Source organism: Bos indicus x Bos taurus, chromosome 21, assembly GCF_003369695.1.
Source record: "Bos indicus x Bos taurus breed Angus x Brahman F1 hybrid chromosome 21, Bos_hybrid_MaternalHap_v2.0, whole genome shotgun sequence".
In the NCBI taxonomy this organism is placed as follows: domain Eukaryota; kingdom Metazoa; phylum Chordata; class Mammalia; order Artiodactyla; family Bovidae; genus Bos; species Bos indicus x Bos taurus.
The window spans coordinates 42,917,720-42,944,538 of record NC_040096.1 but is presented as its reverse complement, the minus strand read 5'-3'; the positions used below and the strand labels follow the sequence as shown (position 1 = coordinate 42,944,538).

Here is a 26,819-nt window from a genome sequence, read left to right as displayed (position 1 = left end):
TTCTCCAGGCAAGAACACTGGAGTGGGCTGCTATTTCCAAAACAGTAGTCTATAATTATTAATTTAAACAGTGAATTTGTTGCCTAGGGTGCTTGTGTTCCCAATAAGAGAAAATTCCAACTCCACTAACAGAAGAAAGCCAGACAAAGAGGGAAATATTAAAAATGCTGAAGGTAGGATGGTTCCTGGGTTAGTTAATGAAGCTGTTCAATGATATAAGGAATCCATCTTTCCCCTCTGTCATCCTTGGCACATAAGTCCTGTCCTCAGCTAGCTCTATTCCCAGTGACAAAACTATACAGGTCAGCATCTTGTCCTTTTGAAAGCATTCAGAACTGTTAAACGGAATCGTTTCCTCCTGTTTGTCTCTTTCCATAAGGAAGAAAACCTAGGCAGAGACTTCTCTTCATATATCACCAGTCAGAAGGGCATAAATTGAGTGCCTGAACCACTCATTACCATGGCAAGGGTGGCCCTTGTGGTTATCTGGTGACTCATCATGGTTAATTGCCTGGGCTGGAAAATGGGGTCCACTGGAGAAGGAAATGGCAACCCTCTCCAGTATGCTTGCCTGGAGAATTCCATGGACAGAGGAATTCATGGCGGGCTACAGTCCATGGGTTGCAAAGAGCTGGACGTGACTGAGTGACAGACACTTTCACTGTCAGTTTTTCACCTCGGCCACCTAGTATGGAAGAAGGTGGGTACGTAGACAAAATATGTTATTCTGTTAGGAAACAAGATGAGAAAAATGGCTCTTGGTTAGGCAGTCCACATGCCTACAAATGAAGCTTAATAACCATTGTTTGATGCTGTTGTTGATGATTATACCATTAGCACAATATCCCCAAACCATTTCCCTTTTAGGAGATGTGTGCCCATACTTCCTAATATCCAATTTCACCATTTATAGGAAGAAAGAGAGAGAACTACTGATTGCCTAGGAAAGTACACACAACAGGAGTTTCTATTTCAAAATATTCATTGAAAAAGGATGTTGTAAGACAACAACTGCTTAAAATGCAAGATTTCCAAAGAAGTTCTATCTTCAAACTCTTTCACCCGATTTCCTTTTTGTGTATTAGCCAAAAGAGAACAGTCATTAAGCTTTTTTTGTACAACTAAGACTAAAAGAATCTGCAGATAATGACAGAAGATGCTATTTGTCAAAGGTGTGAAGCAGGAATACAACTGAAAACTACTTCACAATTAGATAGAACACAGAAGTAATTACAAAGGAAGAAAAAACACTCAGTACATCTTCTGGGGCTCCAAAATCACTGCAGATGGTGACTGCAGCCATGAAATTAAAAGACACTTACTCCTTGGAAGGAAAGTTATGACCAACCTAAATAACATATTGAAAAGCAGAGACATTACTTTGCCAACAAAGGTCCATCTAATCAAGGCTATGGTTTTACCAGTGGTCATGTATGGATGTGAGAGTTGGACTGTGAAGAAAGCTGACCGCCAAAGAATTGATGCTTTTGAACTGTGGTATTGGAGAAGACTCTTGAGAGTCCCTTGGACTGCAAGGAGATCCAACCAGTCCATTCTGAAGGAAATCAGCCCTGGGATTTCTTTGGAAGGAATGACGCTAAAGCTGAAACTCCAGTACTTTGGCCACCTCATGCGAAGAGTTGACTCATTGGAAAAGACTCTGATGCTGGGAGGGATTGGGGGCAGGAGAAGGGGACGACAGAGGATGAGATGGCTGGATGGCATCACTGACTCAATGGACGTGAGTCTGAGTAAACTCTGGGAGTTGGTGATGGACAGGGAGGACTTGCGTGCTGAGATTCATGGGGTCGCAAAGAGTCAGACACGACTGAGTGACTGAACTGAACTGAACATCAAATTTACCTTTATCCACTGATATCTTTGTTCACATCACTGTGCTCTTTGTTCTATACTAAAAAGTTAATAATTCTTAGCCTTCACCCCTCAAAATTGGGGGAAAATTTTCAATTACTGATTAACAGTTATAAAATTCTCAATTATTAGGAAATGAGATGATTTACTTTCATTCTAAAATGCCACATTAGCACTATTCAATGACAATTTGAAAAATATATTTTGTTTTCTGTTGTCATATTAATCTAATTTACTTGGAATAAAAACTTGTGACACAAGAATTTCATTCATGAGGACATGTAGTGAGGTCCAGAAAGCTGCTAATTTATAAATATGTAATTCTTAGAAGAGTTTGTGAAGAGGAGAAACAATGTGTGATCAAAAAGGGGGTTCAGTACAAAAAACTTGCTAAGTACACAAGAGGTCAAGTTCTGAAACCTCTGAAGTCTTGGGTAATGGGGTAAATCCCAACACATTAAGCTGGTTGGCATCATCCTACAAGAGTCAATATCACTGATACTACTGAGCTCACTCAGCATTAGAATCATGAGTTTATATCATGTAGTTGTTGCTTTTAGATAGGAAACCACTTCAGTATTCTTGCCTCAAGAACCTCATGACCCTGGAAAATGAGCCCAACAGGTTGGCAGATGTCCAATATTCTACTGGGAAAGAGTGGAGAAACAGCTTCAGAAAGAATGAAGCAGCTTGGCCAAAGTAGAAACAATGCTCAGTTTTGGATGTGTCTGATTGTGAAAGTAATGGTCAAAGCTGTAAAGAATAATATTGCATAGCAATGGGCAATGTTAGGTCTATGAATCAAGATATTTAAGGTCAAAGACTAACAGAGTTTTGCCAAGAAAACACACTGGTCATAGAAAACACAACAATGCAAGAGATGATGCAAGAGATGAATCTTCCAACAACACAAGAGATAACTCTACACATGGACATCACCAGATGGTCAACACCAAAATCAGATGGATTATATTCTTTGCAGTCAAAGATGGAGTTCCATACTGTTAGCAAAAACAAGACCGGGAGCTGACTGTGGCTCAGATCATAAACTCCTTATTGCCAAATTCAGACTTAAATTGAAGAAAGTAGAGAAAACAACTAGGCCATTCGGGCATGACCTAAATCAAACCCCTTACGATTATACAGTGGAAGTGACAAATAGATTCAAGGGATTAGATCTGATAGAGTTCCTGAAGAACTATGGATGGAAGTTCATAACATTGTACAGGAGGCAGTGATCAAAACCATTTCCAAGGAAAAGAAATGCAAAAAAGCAAAATGGTTGTCTGAGGAGGCTTTACAAATTGCTGAGAAAAGAAGAAAAGAAAAAGGCAAAGGAGAAAGGGAACGATATACCCATCTGAACGCAGAGTTCCAAAGAGCAAGGAGAGATAAGAAAGCCTTCTTAAGTGAACAATGCAAAGAAATGGAGGAAAACAATAGAATGGGAAAGAGTAGAGATCTTTTCAAGAAAATTAGAGATATCAAAGGAACATTTCATGCAAAGATGGGCACAATAAAGGACAGAGATGGCAAAGATATAACAGAAACAGAAGAGATTAAGAAGAGGTGGCAAGAATACACAGAAGAACTATATAAAAAAGGTCTTAATGACCTGGATAATCATGATTGCATGGTCACTCACATAGAGCAAGACATTCTAGAGTGTGAAGTCAAGTGGGCTTTAGGAAGCATTACTAAGAACAATGACAATCCACTGCAGTATTCTTGCCTGGAAAATCCCATGGACAGAGGAGCCTGGTAGGCTACATACAGTCCATGGGGTCGCAAAGAGTAGGACATGACTGAGCGACTTCACTCGCTCACTCACTCACTAAGAACAAAGCTAGTGGAGGTGATGGAATTCAAGTTGCAGTATTTCAAACCCTAAAAGATGATGCTGTTAAAGCACTGTACTCAATATGCCAGCAAATTTGGAAAACTCAGCAGTGGCCACAGAACTGGAAAAGGTCAGTTTTCATTCCAATCCCAAAGAAGGGCAATGCTGAGCTATTTGTTTGTCTCAGATCTGGTTTCACAAATGGGCCAAAAAGTCCCATATGAAATTATTGGTTTTAGTAGTTTTAGGCAGATGGAACTATCCAGTGAAATTTAGTATTTCCCCCTATCTTTCTAATGGCTGCCAGAAGAAGCACCAAATGAATGACAGTAGGGAAACAAATGCGACCAAGCTGTTTTGGAAAAACGCATATATAGATTCTGTTCCAGAGAAAGGATCTGGGTCATTTTACAAGGCAGAGCTCCCCAACCCTATATTTCCAACAAAGGTCTAGAAGGGTATAAAAGAATATAATAAAGTGCATTGTGTTAGCTAAACCTCATTCATCATTTACTAGAAGGATATGTATGCATACAGATTATGGTGCACCAAATATAACATGTCAAAGATTAGACTTTGTTAGAGATTCAAACAGTATCATGATCTAGTTCTGCTCTTTGAATTTATGTCAGTTTAGAAACCTTTACCTTCTCAGTTCAATCTCACCTAATCTTGTTAGAGGACTTTAGAGCAAAGACTACAAATTTCATCAACCAGTGTGCTGGTCAGCTGATAAGTCACATTAGATGCTTTTAGTCTTTTTCAAAGCAACTCAGAATGTATTTTTTAAGAAAGTCTGTTCAAATAGAGACCAACCTCCACCACCAAAAAACAAACAAACAAACAAAACAACCTATTAAAATAATTAAGTGACTCAAGGAAATACAAAAAACATTAAAAATCACACTTTTTTATTCTTTATTATAGAAATTACTAGTTATTTGGGGAGAAATAGGTGAAATGGCTCTTTTAAAGATTGTTTAACTTACAGTAAAAGCCAAGAGGCAAAGGAAATGGGAGAGAACTGTAGAAAGGAAGATCAAATGGTAAGATAAGATTGTGCCATTACACAGAAAAGAGAAAAAGAATATCATAAAAGATGAGAAGATAGAGTTCTGTCTTTAATAATAGTACTATATATCAACCAATTTAAAATTTTAAATATATATATTTTTAGTTCAAATAACATTTAAAGTGAGCAAAACAAAGAAGTTTAGGATGTAGTTGCTGCACTGAGGAGTCTTCAGTCATGGAGTACATATTGCCTGAAAAGTTAACTAACAAAAGATATAAATGAGAGCTCAAGACAACAATAGAAATAGTGTCACAGGCTGTGTGTGATTAGTCACCAAATGTGTGGTACAAATAGTAAATGCAATATAGTTTAGAAGAAATAGCAATCACTTAGGGCTGGAAGGTTGCAGGAAATCTCTACTGTAAAGGAAGGATTTGAATCCCATTCTTGTTCTCCAGTTCCTCCTCACTCTCAACCCTCTCTCTATTCAAATAATTGCCCTATTGACTAATCACATGGAATCTGCCTTCATTCTAAATTCTTTGGTTTCCTTTTCTCTTTACAATTGCTTACCACTCAATATTTTTTCTTTCTCTTCTATTTCATAAGACATATCCTCCCTTCCCTCAGTTCATAGCTCCACCTGATTCACTTCCTCTCCATCATCTGAATCATTATGCCAATTCATCTTCTTTCTTATCCTTCTGAAACTATCTTCTTCAACCATCCATTTTTAACTAGTTCTATTCTATAGTCTATAAATGTGCTAAGGTCAGCCCTATTCCATGAAAAGTTCCTTTGACCTAGACCCCTAGTATCCCCTGTTACCAGTATTCTGGAAGGCAAGAGCTGGGAGTTTCACTATTGAGCATGCAGATTCTCACTTAATCCCCAGTATTAATATGACATCTTTGCTCTCAGTTACCCTAGACATCCCCCAAAGTTCTATCACACTTCTCCATTCTTACATAATAGGCTTTTCTTGTCAATATAAACTTCAAAGGCTAAAGCTATTAAATCTATGTAGACTTCCCTAGAAAATTACCAGTGGCATTTTTCACAGAATTAGAAAAAAATCTTGCAAATAGCCAAACCAATCTTGAGAAAGAAAAATGGAGCTGGAGGCCTCAGGCTCCCTGACTTCAGACTTAAACTACAAAGCTACACTCAACAAAAAAGTGTGGTACTGGAACAGAAGCAGAAATACAGATCCATGGAACAAGACAGAAAGCCCAGAGATAGACTCCCGCACATACGGGCACCTTACTTTGACAAAGGAGGCAAGAATACACAATGGAGAAAAGACAGTCTCTTCAGCAAGTGGTGCTGGGAAAACTATACAGCTATATGTAAAAGAATGAAGTTAGAACACTCCCTAACACCATACACAAAAATAAAGTGGAATACAGACTTAAGCATAAGGCCAGATTCTATAAAATTCATGGGGGAAAACATAAGCAGAACACATTTGATACAAATCACAGCAAGATCTTTTTTGATCCAACTCCTAGAGTAATGAAAATAAACACAAAATTAAACAAATGGGACATAATTAAACTTTACAAGTCTTTGCATAGCAAAGGAAACCATAAATATTTGCAAACAAAGTAACCAACAAGGGATTAATCTCCAAACTATACAAACTTCTCATGCAACTCAATATAAAAAAAAAGGTTTTAATGTGCAGGAGATCTAAATAGATATTTCTCCAAAGACATACAAATGGCCAAAAAGCACATGAAAAGATGCTCAACATCACTGATTATTAGAGAAATGCAAATTAAAGCTACAAAAAGGTATCATCTCACACTGGTCTGAAAAAAATCTGGCCATCATCAAAAAATCTACAAACAACAAATGCTGGACAGTGTGTGGAGAAAAGGGGCCCTTCCTATACTCTTGGTGGGAATGTAAGTTGGTACAGCCACTATGGAGAAAAGTACGGAGGTTCCTTTAAAAACTAAAAATAGAACTACCATATGACCCAGCAATCCCACTCCTAGGCATACTCCTGGAGAAAACCATAATTTGAAAAGATATATGCACCCCAGTGTTCACTGCAGCACTATTCACAATAGCCAGGACAAGGAAGCAACCTAAGTGTCCATCAATAGAGGAGTGGATTGAAAAGATACAATACATATATATAATGGAATATAGTTGTTAAGACGTGTCCGACTCTTGCAACCCCATGGACTGTAGCCCACCAGGCTCCTCTGTCCGTGGGATTCTCCAGGCAAGAATACTGAAGTGGGTCGCCATGATCTCCTTCTGAGTAATGGAATATTACTGGAATATTACTCAGTCATAAAAGAGAACGAAAAATGCCATTTGCAGCAACACGGATGGACCTAGAGCTTGTCATACTGAGTGAAAGATGTCAGAGAAAGACAAGCATCACATAATATTGCTTCTAAATGGAGTCTAAAGAGTGCTACAAATGAATCTATTTATAAAATAGAAGTAGAGCTACAAAAGTTGGAAATAAGCTTAAGGTTACCAGGTGGTAAAGTGGAGGAGGAATAAAGCTTTTCAGGCTTTATTTTCTATTAGGTCTTCATCCCTTCCCATAAATATGTGGATACTCTGTGTTCAAAAGAGCCAAACCATTCACTGTTCACCACTCTTCAGATGTCCCTCATATTCTCCATATCATGGTATTTCCTCTACCTAGCATGCCCTCATTCTAATATTTTCTTACTAACAATTTGTCAGAATATTAGAGATCTCCACAAAATACAAATTCCCTTAGAGGAAAGAGCTTTCCCAGGCACCATGAAATTGAAATAATGTCCCCTCCACACAATTTCTCTATTTCTTATGTCCCTATCTCTCATTATAGTATTCATCACACAGTCTACCTTAATTTAGAATGATATGTGTGTGTGTGTGTGTACTGTTGGGAAGTGAGCATGGAGAGGAATAGTGTCCTGTCCAGAGCTATGACATCATAATGTAGTTACGTATTCAATACTTATCGATTTTAAGGATGGATAAGAGCAGTGTAAGTAGAGAGAATAGGAAAAGTCCTGGGCAAAAGCAAAGAGAAAAGGGAAAAGACATTTGGATGATGGTGAATTAATTAGAACATTAATGAAATGAAACAGTGACATGAATCTTGACTAAGCAGGTGGAGTCAAGTGACAGGGGAAGGAATTTGGTCTTTATGCTGTCACACATGAATTTTAAAAGACTTTGAATAAGCCTGAGTACCTAATATGAGTTTGGAGCCTACATTTTCTATCAGTAAAGTAAAAATGATAATAGACGCTACAACTGCTATATTGTTGGGAAGAATGAATGAAGGACTTCCCTGGTAGTCCAGGGGCTAAGATCCACATTCCCGATGCAGAGGGCCCAGGTTCAATCCCTGATTGGGGAACTAGATCCCACATGCTTCAGCTAAGAATCTGCACACCGCAACTAAGACCATCACAGCCAAATTTAAAAAAAATCTACAAAAAAAAGAATGAATGAGATAATCCAGACATAAACCTACACCATAGTAAGCCTGCTAACAATGCTAACCCCATTAATACAGCATGTTACACACACACACACGCATACTTTATGTGATAATATCCATGATGTCAAAAATAAAGACAGTTTGTCAGGCTTTGACTTCCAGACTAGAGAAAGGAAAGAAAAAGACAGAGGGAGTAAAAAGCGAGCATTAATGTCCATGAAGTGACAGGCAGATGAGCTTCCCTAGATGCATACTCCCTTCTTTTATCTTTCTGTTCCTTCTCTCGTCTTAGCCTCCTGCTTTAGGCTTCCTTCTTTCCTCTTCCCTTTCTCACACAGCAAGATCCATGACCCTGCTTAGCCCTGCACAGAGCCAGTGCTGGCCTCTGCGGGCCAGATTAAGTACAATAAGCCACCTCCCCCTCCTAGCGCAAAGTGGCCTGGAAGCTGCAGTGAGATGGGTCCCTGGACTGTAGCCCAGCAAAACCTCAATTGAGATAATGTCCCCTGAGAAACATTAACCTTCATTTTGACACAGTGGGAGGTAAGACTGGGGATGTTCTGTGGGGCCTGGTAGCAAAAAGCACTATAGCACACTGAAAATGTCTCTGTCTTTGTTAGCATCAGAACCATATAAATGGCTATATTCCAACAGACTTCCAAAGAAAAGGAAAAACCAGTATGTGGACATCTCCGTGCCTTCTGACCTCACTGGATGGAAGAGATACTCCAGGTGTGAGAACAGTTAAACGAGCATTTGGAGTACTCAGGGTGTTGAGCGTAGGTGTGTGTACATTTGAACGCTGCTGTTTTATAAGAAGTCCTAGGTGACTCAATAAGCACAAGAGCCAGGGCAACCTAATCCCTTTAGCAGGGCTCTCCCCAGCTCAGATGCTCCCCTGCCAGAAACAACACATTTGGGGGTGGGGGGCGGCCAAGTGTAAATCACACACTGAGGTAACTGTTTCACACTTTCAAATAATTTACTTATTAGTTTTAAAGTGGTTTTAGAAGCAATTCTGTATCTTGCCTTCCGGTTTTGTTTTGTTTTGCATAAATACTTGTAGATTAAAAAAAAAATGCTGACCCCCATTGTATATCAAAAAGTACCTTGAATGTGTTTACAAAATAGATCAGGCTGAGTTAAGAAATGTTAGTTCTGCCTATAAAAGAGGGCTGCTTTCCATAGAATGTAACTTTGTATCTAATACCATGCATCTCTGCAACTCTAGGTGTTACAGATTCAGAGATTAGGTACTCTTGACTAAAAAGGAAAAACATAAGACTACCTACTCTTGTCAATGACATTTCCCTGTGTTGACTAGAGACACCAAAGAATTTCACTCCGCAAATCACCCAGCACTGGAAGTACAGTGCAAAAATCAAGATAAGGTATGGTTTTCTATATCACATAGACCATGATGGGGCTGACCATTAGCTATCCTTTGACCTAATATATATTAAATCATCTCCATCATTTTTTTCAGTCACCTAGTTAGAATGGCAGACTTCTTTAAAAAAAACTCATCTTGGGCCACCCACACATCTGATAATATGCAAATTTCAATGCTTCAAGGAGATTAGAACTATCTTTTATTCGATTCCATCACAAATTTAGTAACCACAACTGATCTTCAAAGAAATAACTCACTTTTGTTTCTGTCTTTCAAAAACACTTTTGAAGCAAAGTTGCCCTTCTTTTAACAAAAAAAAAGGACTACTGAAGAATCCACAGTAGAAGAAAGTGCTCTCCCTAGGTACTACATTTCAGGACTGTTTATACCGTTCAGTGGGAAAGGAACTGGATACTGGCTTTTAGGAAGAATTCTGTAAGGAAGAAGGGGAATTGCTAATGCATTTACTACTCATTTGCTTGCATCAAGAACCCTGTTCCCTTTCAGTCTGCCAACATCCTAATTAAGATGATCTAAATCTGAGGTGATCTATTATTCTAGATCTAAGATAGCTCAATCTACATTAGACAAGATGTTACAGTGTGTGCTTACAATGAGATGATAAGACCACTGAGCAGGAAAGCATGTCTTCCCTCATGTCTAACCCAGCATGGGGCAGAGCTCTCTGTCAGCACTCAGTAAATAATGGCCAAGCCTTTGCCTATTGTTTTTGTTTCTACTAATTCAATCTTATGATATCATTTCTGGTTCCTCTGACAACATATAACTGTGCTCTTGTTTTGAAAGAAGAAAAGAGTAAATCACCTCAAGTAATTCTTTATATACCTCAGTGCCACATACAAGTGTGACTGACCACATATAAATGCAATTTCCATCCAATATCTTAAGGCTGTTTCTGAAGTTCTATATTAAAGAACATGCAACTCCATAAGCATTTGAGCCAGAAAAGAAAAGAATGCAGAGACAATGCTTTAGAAGAATCTGGATCAAATTCCGTTCCAGGATAATAATATCCAGCTGCACTATTACCCAAGAGGTACTATATAACACAGAGACAAGATCATAAAAAGGGCCTTCCCCAATCAGCCTCTTTCTCTTCCTTCAGTTAAAGAAAGTTACTCATAGTTATTAGCATAAATACTAGGTAAAGACTTGAGTGTCTGGTAAACAAACAGAAAGTATGTGTTACTATTAGACTTGCCCTCTCTTGACATCTAACAAAAGGCGAGGTGGTTAGCAACATACCCAAGTCAGAGGACACACAGACACCACTTCCTCAGCCAGTACCTGAAACTGTCATTTGTAGGGCTGAGCAAACATATTTAAGAAATGTCCTTAAGCTTGCTCTTGTGCTATTGTTGAACAGATAACATTGATGACCTTCACAGTCTGATATCCATTTCCAAAGGGATGACAACTTCAATCTATGAACCTCAAAAGAAACCAGATAAAATAAGCACAACCCTAGAGTTCAAAGCAGCTAACCCTCTGCCTCCTTTCACTAAATAAGGGAAGATCTTGGTTGGAACCCAGGCGAGGTCACCCTTTCTATTTGCTATAAAGTTTGCTGAATTTACATTAAAATCTTCAAATAGTCTTTGTTTTGGGAATGTATATGTTTCTTTAAAGAGGACAAAGGAACCATTGCTGTGTGCTTTCAGAGATGCAAAGTTTGAGATGTCAGGCGGGGAAATCCCAGCCTTGATTCTAAGACATCCGTAATGATGGCAAGCTCTATAGGTAAAAAATAAAAACAGGGATAAGAACGTTTTAAAGGAGGCAATGTGCAAAATTTAAGAATGCCTTTTTGCTTTCACGATTTTTGTTTTTTGCCTTGAGATGTCAAAAAAAAAAAGAAAAAGGAATGTAGCCTTTGTTTGGAGTTAGACATTCGCTGTGTTTTGAAGTCCCTCCAGCTATACACCATACAGAATTTTAACATGCTAAAAAAGCCTACTTCAAAATGATAAACTTTCACCAATCTATCTTAAAATAAAATATATAATTACAAGCATACATTCAATCCTTGGATTGTGTGTGCCAAAGCTCTATTTCTAGAATTGGTGAATTTTGTTCTCTATTTCCATGTATAAAAGATCTCACAGTCCTGGGAAAACATTTTTTTTAAAAAATGAAATACAACAAATAAGGTATGCTGCAGAGTCCTGGGGGAGAAGTTTCCCAGAGTCTTTGAATTTCCTCCTATCCTCCTTCTTTACAAGATTTCTAAGACCAAGCCCTTTTCTACAGTCTCTCAAACAAGGTAAAAAGAAAAATACCCCCTAGATATATTCCTTAGATTTTCTATTATGCTTCTCAAGTTCCCACAGCTTCTGATGTAAACCTAAGATGAATTCTAGAGTTATTTTTTTATTATGTTTTAATTTTAGTTCCTCTTTTAGGTCTAAGATGAAATAGATGATCATAACTGCTATGCTTGGAGATATATTTCAAGGGACAATTTGTACATGACCTATGCAAGGTCATGTCACGGAAAGAGGGCTCCCTGATAGACAGACAGGGAGCGAAATTCAGCTTTTAGTCTTGTAGAACTCCAGGGTTTAAGCTTGTTCTATGTGTGCAATATGTTTCTGTTTAAACAGGTCATTTTAGATACTTTCTGTATAGGGACCTCACTCTGACTTGAATAGTGTCAATTAGAGGCATACGAGGAATTATTGCTCAGGTCACTGATCACTAAGGGTCATTTTTTGTCACACGAACCTGGGTGTGGCAAGTTGGCCTAATCTCGTCCGAAAGGTCGCATGTTTTCTGCATGTGCTGTTCTCTCTGCCCATCAATTTCACTTGGGCAAAAATCCTTCCCTGTTTAAAACATCAACTGCCCTCTAAGTCTTTCCTTGAGACCCCTACTTGAGGTTAGTTAATTCCTCCTCTGTTTACTCCCAGAACTTTGTACCCCCACTCCAGTATTCTTGCCTGGAGAATTCCATGAACAGAGGAGCCTGGTGGGCTACAGTCCATGGGGTCGCAAAGAGTCGGACACGACTGAGCAACTAACACTTTCACTATTTCACTTTCTACTAGAGTAATTATTAGATTCTATTACAATTATTTGTTTGTTGTCTCCACCACTAGATTATGCAGTCTGGCATATTTACCCTCATCTCGGGCTTCCTATGGGCCCAGCGCTGTAAGCACTTCAGATACGCCAGCTCTTTAAATCTGTATCACAGTCCCTTGAGGTGGATGTTACCATTGCCTCCATGGTACAAATGAGGGATCTGAGGCAGAGAAGTTCAGTCATTCTCTGAAGGACACATTACTAGTAAGTATCAGGTTGAACACAATCTGACTTCTGAGTCTGCGCCTCTCCTATTATTCCTCGTGCTTGCCCACAGGACTGAGGAAGGCAGGTGAGCAACATTAAGCAAACAGAAAGAATGACCATTCTGGTTTGCCTCAGTTTCCTAAGTTTAAATTTAGAAATGGATTTTCTTTATCTTAAGTTGAGTTTACCTTCACCCTTGACTATGGATGAGTTCATTCGTCTAGAGAAAATTCAACCCAAACTGAAGAAGAGAGAACTGGCTGGGATACAAGGGCCTGGGGTGTGGCCCGCTCTGCCAGGCTGAAGCCTTCACTCTCACGCCTCCCCCAGGTTCACACCCTGAGACGCCCACAGAAGCCTCTCCTGTAGCTGATTTCAGATGCCCGCTGTGCGCGTAGAATGACAAAGAATGTTTGGGAACAGAAATACTATTAACAGGAAAGACCACTGATGTTATTCTTTATAAACAGGTGTGAGTTGAGAAAGACATTTTCACTTAGGAGATGATTCAAATACAGAGGACTTTTGTTGTTGTTGTTTTGTTTGGAACTGAAACATCCAAGTTCCAAAGTTGGGTGACTGGTGATGGAAGTAAAGTCTGATGCTATAAAGAGCAATACTGCATGCAAACCTGGAATTTAGGTCCATGAATCAAGGCAAATTGGAAGCAGTAAAACAGGAGATTTCAAGAGTGAAAGCCGACATATTAGGAATCAGTAAACCAAAATGGACTGGAACAGGTGAATTTAACTCAGATGACCATTATATCTACTACTGTGGGCAAGAATCCCTTAGAGAAATGGAATAGCCCTCATAGTCAACAAGAGTCTGAAATGCAATATTTGGATGCAATCTCAAAAATGACAGAAAGATCTCTGTTTCCAAGGCAAAGCATTCAGTACCACAGTAACCCACGTCTATGCCCCAACCAGTAATGCTGAAGAAGCTGAAGTTGAATGGTTCTATGAAGACCTACAAGACCTTCTAGAACAAACACCCAAAAAAGATGTCCTTCTCATTATAGGGGACTGGAATGCAAAAGTAGGAAGTCAAGAAATAGCTGGAGTAATGGGCAAATTTGGCCTTGGAGTACAAAATGAAAGCAAGGCAAAGGCTAATAGAGTTCTGCCAAGAGAACACACTGGTCATAGCAAACAACCTCTTCCAAAAACACAAGAGATGACTCTGCACATGGACATCACCAGATGGTCAACACTGAAATCAGATTGATTGTATTCTTTGCAGCCAAAGATGGAGAAGCTCTATACAGTCAGCAAAAACAAGACCAGAAGCTGACTGTGGCTCAGATCATGAATGCCTTCTTGCCAAATTCAGACAAATTGAAGAAAGTAAGGAAAACCACTAGACCATTCAGGTATGACCTAAATCAAATCCCTTACGATTATACAGTGGAAGTGACAAATAGATTCAAATGATTAGATCTGATACACAGAGTGTCTGAAAAACTTTGGACGGAGGTTCATGACATTGTACAGGAGACAAGGATCAAGACCGTCTCCAAGAAAAAGAAATGCAAAAAGGCAAAATGGTTGTCTGAGGAGACCTTACAAATAGTTGTGAAAAGAAGAGAAGCAAAAGGCAAAGGAGAAAAGGAAAGATATACCCATTTGAATGCAAAGTTCCAAAGAATAGCAAGGAGAGATAAGAAAGCCTTTTTCAGTGATCAATGCAAAGAAATAGAGGAAAACAATAGAATGGGAAAGTCTAGAGATTTCTTCATGAAAATTGGAGATACCAAGGGAATATTTCATGCAAAGATGGGCACAGTAAAGGACAGAAATGGTATAGACCTAACAGAAACAGAAGATATTAAGAAGAGGTGGCAAAAATACACAGAACTATACAAAAAAGATCTTCATTACCCAGATAATTACGATGGTGTGATCACTCACCTAGAGCCAGACATCCTGGAATGCGAAGTCAAGTGGGTCTCAGGAAGCATCACTACAAACAAAACTAGTGGAGGTGATGGAATTCCAGTTGAGCTATTTCAAATCCTAAAAGATGATGCTGTGTAAGTGCTGCACTCAATATACCAGCAAATTTGGAAAACTCAACAGTGGCCACAGGACTGGAAAAGGTGGGTGTGGTCCAATCCCAAAGAAAGACAATGCCAAAGAATGCTCAAACCACCGCACAACTGTATTCATCTCACACGCTAGTAAAGTCATGCTCAAAGTTCTCCAAGCCAGGCTTCAACTACGTGAACTGTGAACTTCCAGATGTTCAAGGTGGATTTAGAAAAGGCAGAGGAACCAGAGATCTAATTGCCAACATCCGTTGGATCACTGAAAAAGCAAGAGAGTTCCAGAAAAATATCTACTTCTGCTTTATTGACTACACCAAAGCCTTTGACTGTGTGGATCACAACAAACTGTGGAAAATTCTGAAAGAGATGGGAATACCAGACCACCTGACCTGCCTCCTGTGAAATCTATATGCAGGTCAAGAAGCAAGTGTTGAAACTGGACATGGAACAACAGACTGGTTCCAAATTGGGAAAGGAGTATGTCCACGCTGTATATTGTCACCCTGCTTATTTAACTTACATGCAGAGTACATCATGAGAAACACTGGTCTGGAAGAAGCACAAGCTGGAATCAAGATTGCCAGGAGAAATATCAATAACCTCAGATATGCAGATGACACCACCCTTATGGCAGAAAGTGAAGAACTAAAGAGCCTCTTGATGAAAGTGAAAGAGGAGAGTGAAAAAGTTGGCTTAAAACTCAGCATTCAGAAAACTAAGATAATGACATCTGGTCCCATCACTTTGTGGCAAATAGATGGGGAAACAGTGGAAACAGTGATGGACTTTATTTTTGTGGGCTCCAAAATCACTGCAGATGGTGACTGGAGCCATGAAATTAAAAGATGCTTACTCCTTGAAAGAAAAATTATGACCAACCTAGACAGCATATTAAAAAGCAAACACATTACTTTGCCAGCAAAGGTCCATCTAGTCAAAGCTATGGTTTTTCCAGTTGTCATGTATGGATATGACAGTTGGACTATAAGGAAAGCTGAGCATCAAGACTGATGCTTTTGAACTGTGGTGTTGGAGAAGACTCTTGAGAGTCCCTTGGACTGCAAGGAGATCCAACCAATCAATCCTAAAGTAAATCAGTCCTGAATATTCATTGGAAGGACTGATGTTGAAGCTGAAACTCCAAAACTTTGGCCACCTGATGTGAAGAACTGACTCATTTGAAAACTCCCTGATGCTAGGAAAGACTGAAGGTGGGAGGAGAAGGGGATGACAGAGGATGAGATGGTTGGGTGGCATCACCAGCTCAATGGACATGAGTTTGAGTAAACTCCGGGAGTTGGTGATGGCCTGGCGTACTGTAGTCCATGGGGGTCACAAAGAGTCAGACACATCTGAGCAACTGAACTGAACTGAGACATCCAAATCAGTAAGAGTCAGATATATTTATTTTTCCTCCTAATATTTAAATTCACATCTCAAGTCCCTTCAGATCATGTCACCTTTTAATCACTTTTTAATTCTGCATTTTACATATATTTATTTTTTGGATTCAAATAATTCTTACTCATTGTAGAGACTTAGAAAATTCAAAGGTATTTTAAAATATATAATTGCATATTATAGGCCTCTTCAAATGTTTGAAAATTCTCTTCTAAAACATTAGTTTTAAATGGTTATGTAATCTTTCATTGGGATAAGATGCAGCATAGTTTAGTTAAACAGCCCCTATTTTTGAACATTTTGAAAGTGTGAAAGTGTTAGTCGCTTAGTCATGTCCAACTCTTGCAACACTATGGACTGTAGCCCACCAGGCTGCTCTGTCCATGGGGAATTTCCAGGCAAGAATACTGTAGTGGGTTGCCATGCCCTCCTCCAGCGGAGCTTTGTGACCCAGGGATTGAACCCAGGTCTCCTGCATCACAGATAGATTCTTTACCATCTGAGCCACCTGATACCAATGGTTTGGTATTGGAAGTAACAAGAAGACAGATATCCTTTCACATTGTTTTGAGGATCCCAGTTATGTGAAGATCATACGGCCCTGTAGGAAGAGGTTTTCTGGGAGCTGTGGAATGCAGATTCTGGGGCCCTACTCAGGTGACTGATTCATTTGAGGTGGGGCCTGGGGAAGGCGGTCCTATTTTTGAGAAATGTTAACATTGCCTCTCATTTCATAATACCTTCTCCTCATTGGGTTTAGCTATCTTCTTTATCTCATCTGTCTCCCACAGAATGAGCAATAGTGTCCAATTCAAGCTTGCCCTGGTGAATAGAGCCACAGGTCCTTATGAATGCAGGTGACTGCATCATCTCTGCTCATCCACCACCCCGACTCACCCCACTTACCCATCCATGCTCCACACCAAAGCCAAGGACAGGTCTTTCTTTATTCTATGAGTCAATGATGTCCTTTCCCTGCTCACTCCCAAACCCTCCCATTCGCCCCCACAGCCACACAGCTTCCCTTGCGTACTCCCCGCTCTCCACTAGCTGCAACAGCCTGTTCACAGAATGTCACTTCCTCAAGGAAGTGCTCCCCCATACTTGGATCTCAATCACTTCTCCCAGGCCAGCCTCTGGTGGCTCCCTTTGCTTTTCTTTCCCAGTCCATCATGGTTTATAAAAGCATGGTTGTGAGATTTAAGTCTGTCGCCCCACTTCACCACAAGCTCCATGAGACAAGTACCGAGGCTGACTGTTCATCACTGCGTCCTACCCTGAGCGGTGCTGGTAACAGGCAGTGCTCTAAGCGGTGTTGAAAATGGGCTCTGGGGCCAAAGGGCTCAGATTCACATCCCAGCTTTGCTACCTAACACCTATGTGACCTTAAGCCAGTTACTCAACTTCTCTGTGCCTCCATTTTTTTTCCACTGGGAATTATAATAGTACTGCCTTAAGGTGTATATAGTTTGTTGTGAGAATTAAATGAGAGAGTACACAAAAAGTAATGTACAACACAGTAGCTGGCATGTAGAATGAATCCAATACAGGGTAGCTTTTAAAAAGATAATCACTCGGTATATTTTTGTTCAATCAATAAAACACAACAGAATTTTCAGGCGTGTCCTTTCTCATCATCACTGCCCCCTAGTCCAACCAAAGCATCAGCCCAATCAACTTCCACTACAGTCTGCTCCTTGAAAGAACAGCATTTCTGTCCTGAGAAGTCTGCCGAAGACACTCCCGTTCCCCGTTATTAGTTCCAGCTCTGATCACGTCACTTCCTAAAATGTGTGCTCATGTGCCAAGCCACCTCTCTTCCTTCCTTCAAGTATTTCCTGAAATGTGACCTCCTCCATGGAGCCTTCTTTAAATGGAACTGAGCTCATCATTCCATCCTCTGTTTCCAACAAATAAGGTAAAGTTTGTTGCTTAAGATTTCAAAGCTATAAACCACCTGAGCTTTTCAACTAGCTGCATGGCCTCACCACTGCAGAACAGGTTGGGTTTCTCCTTGCCTGAACTTAAGAATGTGAGGCTAACGAGGGCAGAGCGTTTGTTTAACTTGCTCTGTATACATGTAGCCCAATGACAATCCACATGGAGGCTGAATAAATGTGACTTGATGATGATTTAATTACTTTGTCCGTGCCAGGAATAGAAGCCATGAACTCTTAAATCTGTTTCCCCCATTTTATAGTATGTTTCCATGCTGAGTCTATTATGAGACCTGTTTTCTGCATTAACTTTCACAAAAGAACAAATACAAAAGAAAAGAGAGATTGAATGAAAATATCAAATTAATAAAATTATCTTCCACATCGTGAGACCAAAGATACCTCTAGAACTTGGCACACTGTATTAAAAGGTGCCTCATTTAAAGTTCAAGTTCATATGCTTTACAGATTACTTTGTAAATCTACAATAGATGACCAAAACATGTCAATATTCATTTTTAAAGTACTTGTTGTATTTGGTGCATGCACCATTATGGAGAACTTACACTCAGAGCAAAAAGATTTGTAGCAAAGCATATGACCTTCTTCCCACTACAATGACCATCCCCTAATTAGGCAATGCATCTGATAGTCATTAACAGGAATGAGATAATGAATCACTTTCTCTCTTCTTTGTTAATTTGCTGTAACCAAGCGGCTAATGGATGTCAGAGCTGAGTGATTGCACTGATTATAGTGATTTATAGTTGCAACAAAACAATTTAAAACCATTCTGATTATTCATGTTAAAGATGCTTTATGTTTTGTTTACTAAATGTTTTATGTCCCCCTTTCTCCTACCCTTAAAGTACTGGCCCCCTCCTACTCTGCCACTTTTCACAGAAAGACCCCTTCCTGGAAAACTTGAAAGTTGTAGGAGGCTTTTTTTATTGTTTTAAACTAAGCCATTTCATTTTGTTTATACATACCTATACATAGAGAGAGAGAGAGAAAGTTTACCCAGTAGAAACGAAAAGCCTTAGGGGTAGAAAGAAAACTTCAGTGGTGCCTAGTTCAAAAGAAGACAGAAATAAGAGGAAATAAGGCAAACTTCAAGCCACTTACCTTGGGGCTTCCAGTCCCTTCCTCGCCCTCCACAGACACATCAGTAGCCAGAATCTCTGCTTTGATGGTATCCAGAGCCCGGAGAATCCAGCTGTGTTGCCGTTTGATTTGCCTCTGCAGCTCCTTCCATTGACTCGCAATCATCCGCAGCATGTCCTTCAGCCCTTCTCCAAAGGAGGGGAAAGCACACGTTAGCGACTCGGCTGTGTTTTTACCCAGTATTGTTTTTCATTTAAGATTAGATGGATATTTCCAACAATAAACATAATTTTAAACAATCATTACCATCACCTGCCTCTCAGAACCGAGACTGAGGGTTTCTGACTTGACAGAAGGCATAAGGACACAAAAATGGGAAAACCCCATAGATGCATGGTTTAGAATTGACTTAGATTTAACACATGGACTAAAAAAATGTATACAGAACCAAAACCATGATACATAAAAATTATTAAGACTCTAGCTTCATGTCCCAAATAAAAGGCCCTGTGTATATCTTTTTGTGGAGACTTTACAATGATCAGAAAATGTATGGAAATAAGTAAAGGTAATTCGACTTGAAATACAGTAAATGGGCCAAATTTAAGACAGCAGTCTTTAGCGTTAGCACATCAGATTAATGCTGCTCTTTTCTTACTGGGCTGTGGTAAGCTCAAAACAAGGGGCAAACTAATTCATCCTGTCTTACAGTCTTTTACTACCAGGATAAGCATAACCAAATGACAAAACTATTTTTTATTTACAATCCGTTTCTCATAAATACACTAATACTGGGGTAAGAACTGGTCTGAGGCTAAAACTCTGCTAATGCAATGACCAGCAAAGAACATGCAAAACAGTCATGTGTGTGAACTGGCAGGGAAATAATCATGTGTCTCTAGACTGCCTGCCTTATATCTGTAATGATACCTACAAGTACCCGGATGCATATGCATTATAACTATATGCACAATTCTCATTCATTATCTTAATGTTATTTCCAGAGCACCTACATCAAAAAGCATGTCAATGTGAAGTTTTCAGGAATGTGATTTCAATTGAAACTCCGCTGAACAGCAAGCCCCAAATAAAATGAACAGACCATTTGGAGGCAGTATTTCATCTTATAAGTATCACAGCATTGTATGCAGTATATGAAACATTTATAAATCTTGAAGGTCAATCTGATAATGTAAATATTAATAATACATAAGGAAGTGAATATATGCAGTAATTTACAGCAATGCTTCTTCATTCTTAATAGTCTGGAGACATAAAGACTTGCAATATTTCAGGAGGATTTACCTGCTTTGTGAGACGCAATAAGCTCAAGAAGTTGGTGTCCTTCCTCCTCCACAGCTTCCTTGAGTGCACAATGACTGTCTACATTCAACTTAAAACTCTGCAAGGAAAAATATGAGCATCAAACCCTGGCAAGGCCATTAAACAGAAAACATCCATATAAAATTACTTGCTACTTTTTATTAAGAGCCACACAGTTCAATTTACCCAATAGATACAATAGACAAACTAATTTGCAATACTAAAAGCTATTGATATTTGGGATCTGGGCTCAAAATGTTTCCATTAGATTAGCAGAGTGCATCTGTTTAGAAACAGCTGACATATCTAGAAATTCATTAGGTTTTTATGAAAAGTCACATCCCATAGGCTATATCTAGAGTAGCAGTGTTCTATAATATATACTGAAATTCTACCAGCACATATGAGGTCTTTTCTTCACTTTTTTAGAAACATTAGTGCTAGCACTATTTATGAAACCATAAAAAATTGGCAACATAAATTATGTGCACATATATAAATCCATTAATATAGTAGGGTTTGATTCAGCTGTTTTTCAGATATCACACAAACTATGGAATACTGAGGTGAATTTAGGTGCTGTAGGGAGGAGTCAAATGTTTTTCAAATGTTTTCATTTCAAGCTTATTCCTTACCATGTGACATTGCTTTATAAATAAATACATCAAGCACATGAGGGGCATTTTTCACTTATGATAGTTACCCAAAAGATAAAAATTGTTCTTATGGGTGAATTTCAACTCATAGAAATTTCTTGCAGGAAGCTTTCCATAATGTCTTTCATAGAATTAATTACTCCCCTCTCCCGGCTTCCTCTGTTCCTTATATCTGCTTCTATTGAAGAATTTATCATACTGAATTCTGCTTTATTCATATATTTGGTTACCAAATTATTACAATCAAAAGACTTGCCAGTTTCACATTTATTTCCACCTCATGTCACATACAAGGTGTTCAATAAATGTTTGCAGGAATATTGGATATCTGCTGAACTGGATCAATAGGACTCTCTGAAGGGGAAGGTTTCCATTTTAATATTTCAAGAAACAGGGATGGTTTTTCCAAAGATTTTTTTTCCATCTCTGGAATGTTATAAGGTGTTCCAAACACAGGAGGTCTGATGGAGAGCAATGATAGTAACCAATATGTTGAATCAATGGTTAGTCTTCAGAGTGAAAATACAGCCCTTGACTTGATTAATCTGAAAAGGTATGGATTTTGAAAGACTATCTGCCAAATTCTGGCTTCTCTATAATAGGACTCCAAAATACATGATATATTTTGCTCTCTCTAAACACTTGTTCAGCAATGGCTCCATGTACTACACTAAATTTAGTATTAAGAATAATTGACAAGTTTGAGATGATACAGTGTCATCTGGAATATAATTCAGGTGAAAGAGGTTCAACAATCATATGCTATGAAATCAGGTATTAATTTTTCCCATTCTTTCATTCAGAAACCATATTGTGCCTCTTCTGCATACTGGAGAGGTAATAGCAATTTAAGGGGTACAAGGCATGGCCCTGCACATCAAAAGGAACCTGAACCATCTTGGAGGTTCAGGGTGAGTCTTTTTCTTAGTGGAAAAAAGGGGTCTTTTAAAGCTCAGAAGAAAAAGCAGAACAATCAAAGTAAGATGAAAATGAAGGAGGTAGGGACGTAATCAGAACTTGGAGTATAAAGATAAGAATTTTGATTTAAAAAAAATGACTCCAAAATGATGAATCATTTCATCCTACTAGAGGCATAAGGAACAGTAAAACTGCAGCATATGGCATAAAGAAACATTAGATTTCCCTGAGGGTTGTTCACTATTTCTTGTATTGTCCTCTTTCAACTACAGGTATTTGGTTGAACAAAATTAAGTATGGCAATGTATCAGAAGCCTGATGCTTCTGGTCAATATAATAGTTATTAAAAATTAAATTATTATGATTTTATAGCCAAAACATGGATGTTATTTATTTTCTGCCACAACAGTGGAGAGCCTCAGCTCTGAAGCAATGCCATGCAAATTGAGGTGCGTTTGTGTGTTTCAGGGAGAAGGGACATAGAAAAGAAAAATACTTGCGATCAGCCCAAGAGCGCCAACACTTAGGAAGAAATCTAGAAAGAAATCTATTCTATAGATGATTTCCTTATAACTGTAAATTTAGCCCAGTGCTCTCTTTGATTCTGTTTACCTAAAACAGACAAGTGTTGAATGTTGGTAGTCATGAGCTTCTGAAGGCATGCATCAGACCTATGTCTCAACAAAAGAGAACCTTAGGACCTGTGAGTAGGTTGCATAATTTGACATAATTGAGGCCAATAGTACAGAATAGAAGCAGTTGGATCTGGTTCTGCCTCAAGATTATGTGGAAGGATTTGATTAGGACATTGAAAAAAGTGGTGTTCATTACTAAGAAAAAGATAAGGGGACAAGCTTTATGCTACAGAAAAGAACCATTTAATATATCTACAACCCAAATGATATTGCTTGATTTTCAGGTGTATCCATTAACGATTAATAACATCAAGTGAGGAATGCACAATGGGCCTCTGAGAAGGCAGACAAGCCAGCACATGAACAAAATTGTCAATGAAATTTCTGGCTGCTCAAGAATTCTGTAATAAACTCACCTGGTTCTGTGCCCACCTCTTCCCTAGGGAAGGAAGCTTAAGCAAAAGACTTTTTTGTTGTTGTGTCACTTGACACTTGGACACATTTCCATTCCTGTGCTACTAACATGTTTCCTCAGCAATGCCTTATGACATATGGTCCCTCTCAGCATCCATAGCACTCCCTGAAAATGCAGGGCATTCTCTGGAGGTTTAATTTATGGCAACAACATGGCCATAGGCAGGTACCACAGATCTGCATACTAAGGACATGAAAAATACAGTGGCTGAGACAAAGGACCAGATTATCAAACAGATGATACATCAGAAGTTGACCAGTGGGTATTCCCCTTAGTTCAACTTCCAGCCTCACCAGCTGTATATATATGAGTGCCTTACTCCTTGTCAGGATCCAAGTTCAGGTAAGGCACAATGACTGCACTTTGATCACGATCACAGCTTACCAAGTAGATAAAGTACTACATCTTTATCTATACTATCCCATCCAAATTTCTGCAGAACTCAGTTTGATGGAAATATGGAGGTCACAAGGATATGAAATGAAATCAGGGAAATGTATGCCTTGATACACAAAACTATGACAAATGTGAAGAATGTTATTCATGAGGGATCATAAGAATTGATACAAATCTCCTGATATACGAAATAGTGGGAAAGACCATAAGCACATTCAGGGGCTTCAAGATCCAAAATTTCTGTTTTAGCAGAATCATATCATGAACACAGACTTTCCGCTATCCCCGTGGAATATTGTTAATGTTGGGCCAGGTCCATTGAGGTCCATGAATTTTATGTTTGTGACCAGAGTTCACAAAAAGAGTTACTGCATCTTTCTTGACATAATTTTAGTTTTCTTTTTAATAAAGCATATGTTAACTCAGTAGTTATTTTTTGAGTAGTCTCTACCAGACCTATAGATACAAAAGTTAACAGTACACAATACACATGCAACATATAGTCTGTTGGGTAAAAGAGATCAAAAGCAAATAGTTGTATATGACCCAGTAAAAAATAAATATGTAATCAGGGCTTGATGTATGACAGAGAGTGGCAGGGCCTTCAACTGAACAGTGATATGCCATGCTCAATGAGATTTAGCTTTTTTAAAGTACCATGCTGGCCAAATAAAAACAAGACTGTGGGCTATATTCCGTATGACAGTGCTGGATAGGTACTGAGGGAGCTCAACTGGGAGGCAGGTTCTGCAGAGCTCAGTGGGGAGCTCGTGGAGAAAGGACCGGATTTCCATGTAGGGCTGGAGACACCCTGTCTTGCAGCAGGAAGCTGGGAGGCAGAAGCAGAAGCCACTTGGTGTGGCTAAGATGAGGTGGAAGAAGGGGAGCTGGGAGCTGTGGCTACACGTGATATTTAACTCTAAGAGCCACAGAAGAAGAAGTGGAAGAAGATGTTGACAACATGAGAGAGTGACTGGTAGAATTCTGTGTTCTAGAAACATCTTTCTAGCTGTTATGTAGAGTTGATTTTAAAAGGGCGGACAAGGAGACCATTTAGGAGGCTGCTATGGTAATAGAGGCCAGATGTTTCTGCATGCTCATATTTTTTTTAATTAAAAAAGGTATGCTTTTTCTTCTAAATGAATGGAAGAAGGAAGAATGGAGACAATCTTCTGTCTTTTTAAGTTTTTCTCAGTGCGTGAGAATAGCATGTGCCAGAATTTAGTTCTTTGGCTGTTCTGATGATAAATACCAGAGTTTTATTAGTCAGGAGTTTCCAAATGTGAAAGACATATTGAACTGATGAACCTTTACTCCCACTGTCATTTTAAAGAGATGGTATATATGCTGATGAATAAGACACCTGATGACACTTTTTCTTCACACAAAAGATTTTTACTATCCTAGGAAAATGAAAACTTGCTTTTTCACAAGGACAGGAGGAAGAATGTGTGTTCAGTCAGAGAAGCAGGGGCTTGAAAAGTCACCTGCTACCTGTCTCAGGCCATCTCTACCCAGGCTCTATTCTGAGCTGTGCCGAGTACCATCCTGCGTCCCCCGAAGGGCTCTTGGTGGGAAAGAAAGCCATGATCCCCTGTGGAGAGCCTGGCAGTTTCTCTCCTGCTTGTCCCAATGCCATCGATAGAGGATGGTCATATGGTCCTCAAAATATAGTATATACCTTCCAAATGCCATATGTGTCAAAAATTGAAAGACTTTTATGAGTAAATATTTATTTAGGAACCTCCTAAAAACTTGATAAGACACTACACAGCCATTAAAATGAAGACTATGAATTGACATGAAAAACAGAACATATTACAAGTCAAAAAATGAAAGTTCAATGTTGGTGGTATAGTGGTGAGCACAGCTGCCTTCCAAAAAAAAAAAAATGAAAGTTCAAAATTGCATCTATGATGCAATGGACAGACCCAGTGTGTAGAAAAAGAAGACAGCAGGGACTGTGCAGTTAGGACTTGGAATGAACTTAGTCTGGTCTCATGGAACAAGTTCTTGGGGCTTTAGCTTTCTGAAACATAAAATGTAATATCATCCAACTTCAAGTTGTTGTGAGAATTAGTGGCAATGACTGGAAAGCATTGAAGCAGTGTCTGGCAATGAGTGGGGCTAAAGAAAAACCATCATAGACTTTCAAACTCATTGTCTCTGTTTTCCAAATGTTCTGCGCAGTAGGTGTGCTTCACGGCAGTTTTAGGTGACAAGTGGCACTTCCTGTTGAAGCTGCCTGCACTCCTCAAGCACTGACCCCAGGTTCTCTCTGCGTCTGGGCTAGTACCCAGCACAGGCCTGCCACCGGCGGCATGGAACAGATGCTGCTCACTGAGAGTCCAGGGAGTCGGGGACCGGGAGACCAGTGGTCTGGGTCTTCATTTTGCTTCCGGTGTGTGCCCTTGGACAAGTCATCTAACGCTTCTGGGCTTCTGTTTCCTTATCTACAATCCAGGCATTTGGACTCAATATTTTCCAGTTCTTGGATACTTTGATTCTATCTTTAAGCCAGACAGTTAAGAACAGATGGGTCAGGAGAATTTTTATTTATTCTAAACTAGAAAATTTTCAAAGGGGGAAGAATCCCAAAGGCCATCTAACCATTCATCTACCCTAGGGCAGCTCTGTGCCTCTACCATTCCAGGCAGATGTGTTCATTCTATTTTTAACTGTCTCCAGGAAACCTTCTTCTAACTTCTCATCCTGAGTTTGCAACATTTCGTCTCAGGAATGTGAGAGCTGTGTGAAGAGCAGCATGAGCTTCCCTCCGCTTCAGATTGTTTTGCCAAGTCATCTCTCCAGTGTAGAAGTTGGAGATCAGAAATACTGTGAGGATATGCCAACAAAATCCACATGTCCAATCAATCACCAAGTTCTGCCAATTTATTTCCCATCCTCACCACTCTGTATCGACTAATTCAGGCCCACATTGTCATCCCTTGACAGGCTGACTTCAACAGCCTCCAGTCATGACCCCCTAAAAACTACATTTTTTCTTTATTTGCGGCATGCCTTGA

The 26,819-nt window shown here is 39.3% G+C and overlaps 1 protein-coding gene across 2 annotated transcripts in view; it reads right to left on the bottom strand.

Moving 5' to 3' along the window:
• Positions 1-26,819, bottom strand: part of AKAP6 (A-kinase anchoring protein 6) — a 501,487-nt gene that overhangs the window by 213,536 nt on the left and 261,132 nt on the right. For both annotated transcript variants that reach the window (XM_027521919.1, XM_027521920.1), the window contains exons 6-7: positions 20,696-20,792; positions 19,412-19,575 (exon numbers count right to left, since the gene is read on the bottom strand). In XM_027521919.1, the coding sequence (XP_027377720.1) occupies positions 19,412-19,575; positions 20,696-20,792 (261 nt within the window). The remainder of the gene's footprint in view (positions 1-19,411; positions 19,576-20,695; positions 20,793-26,819) is intronic.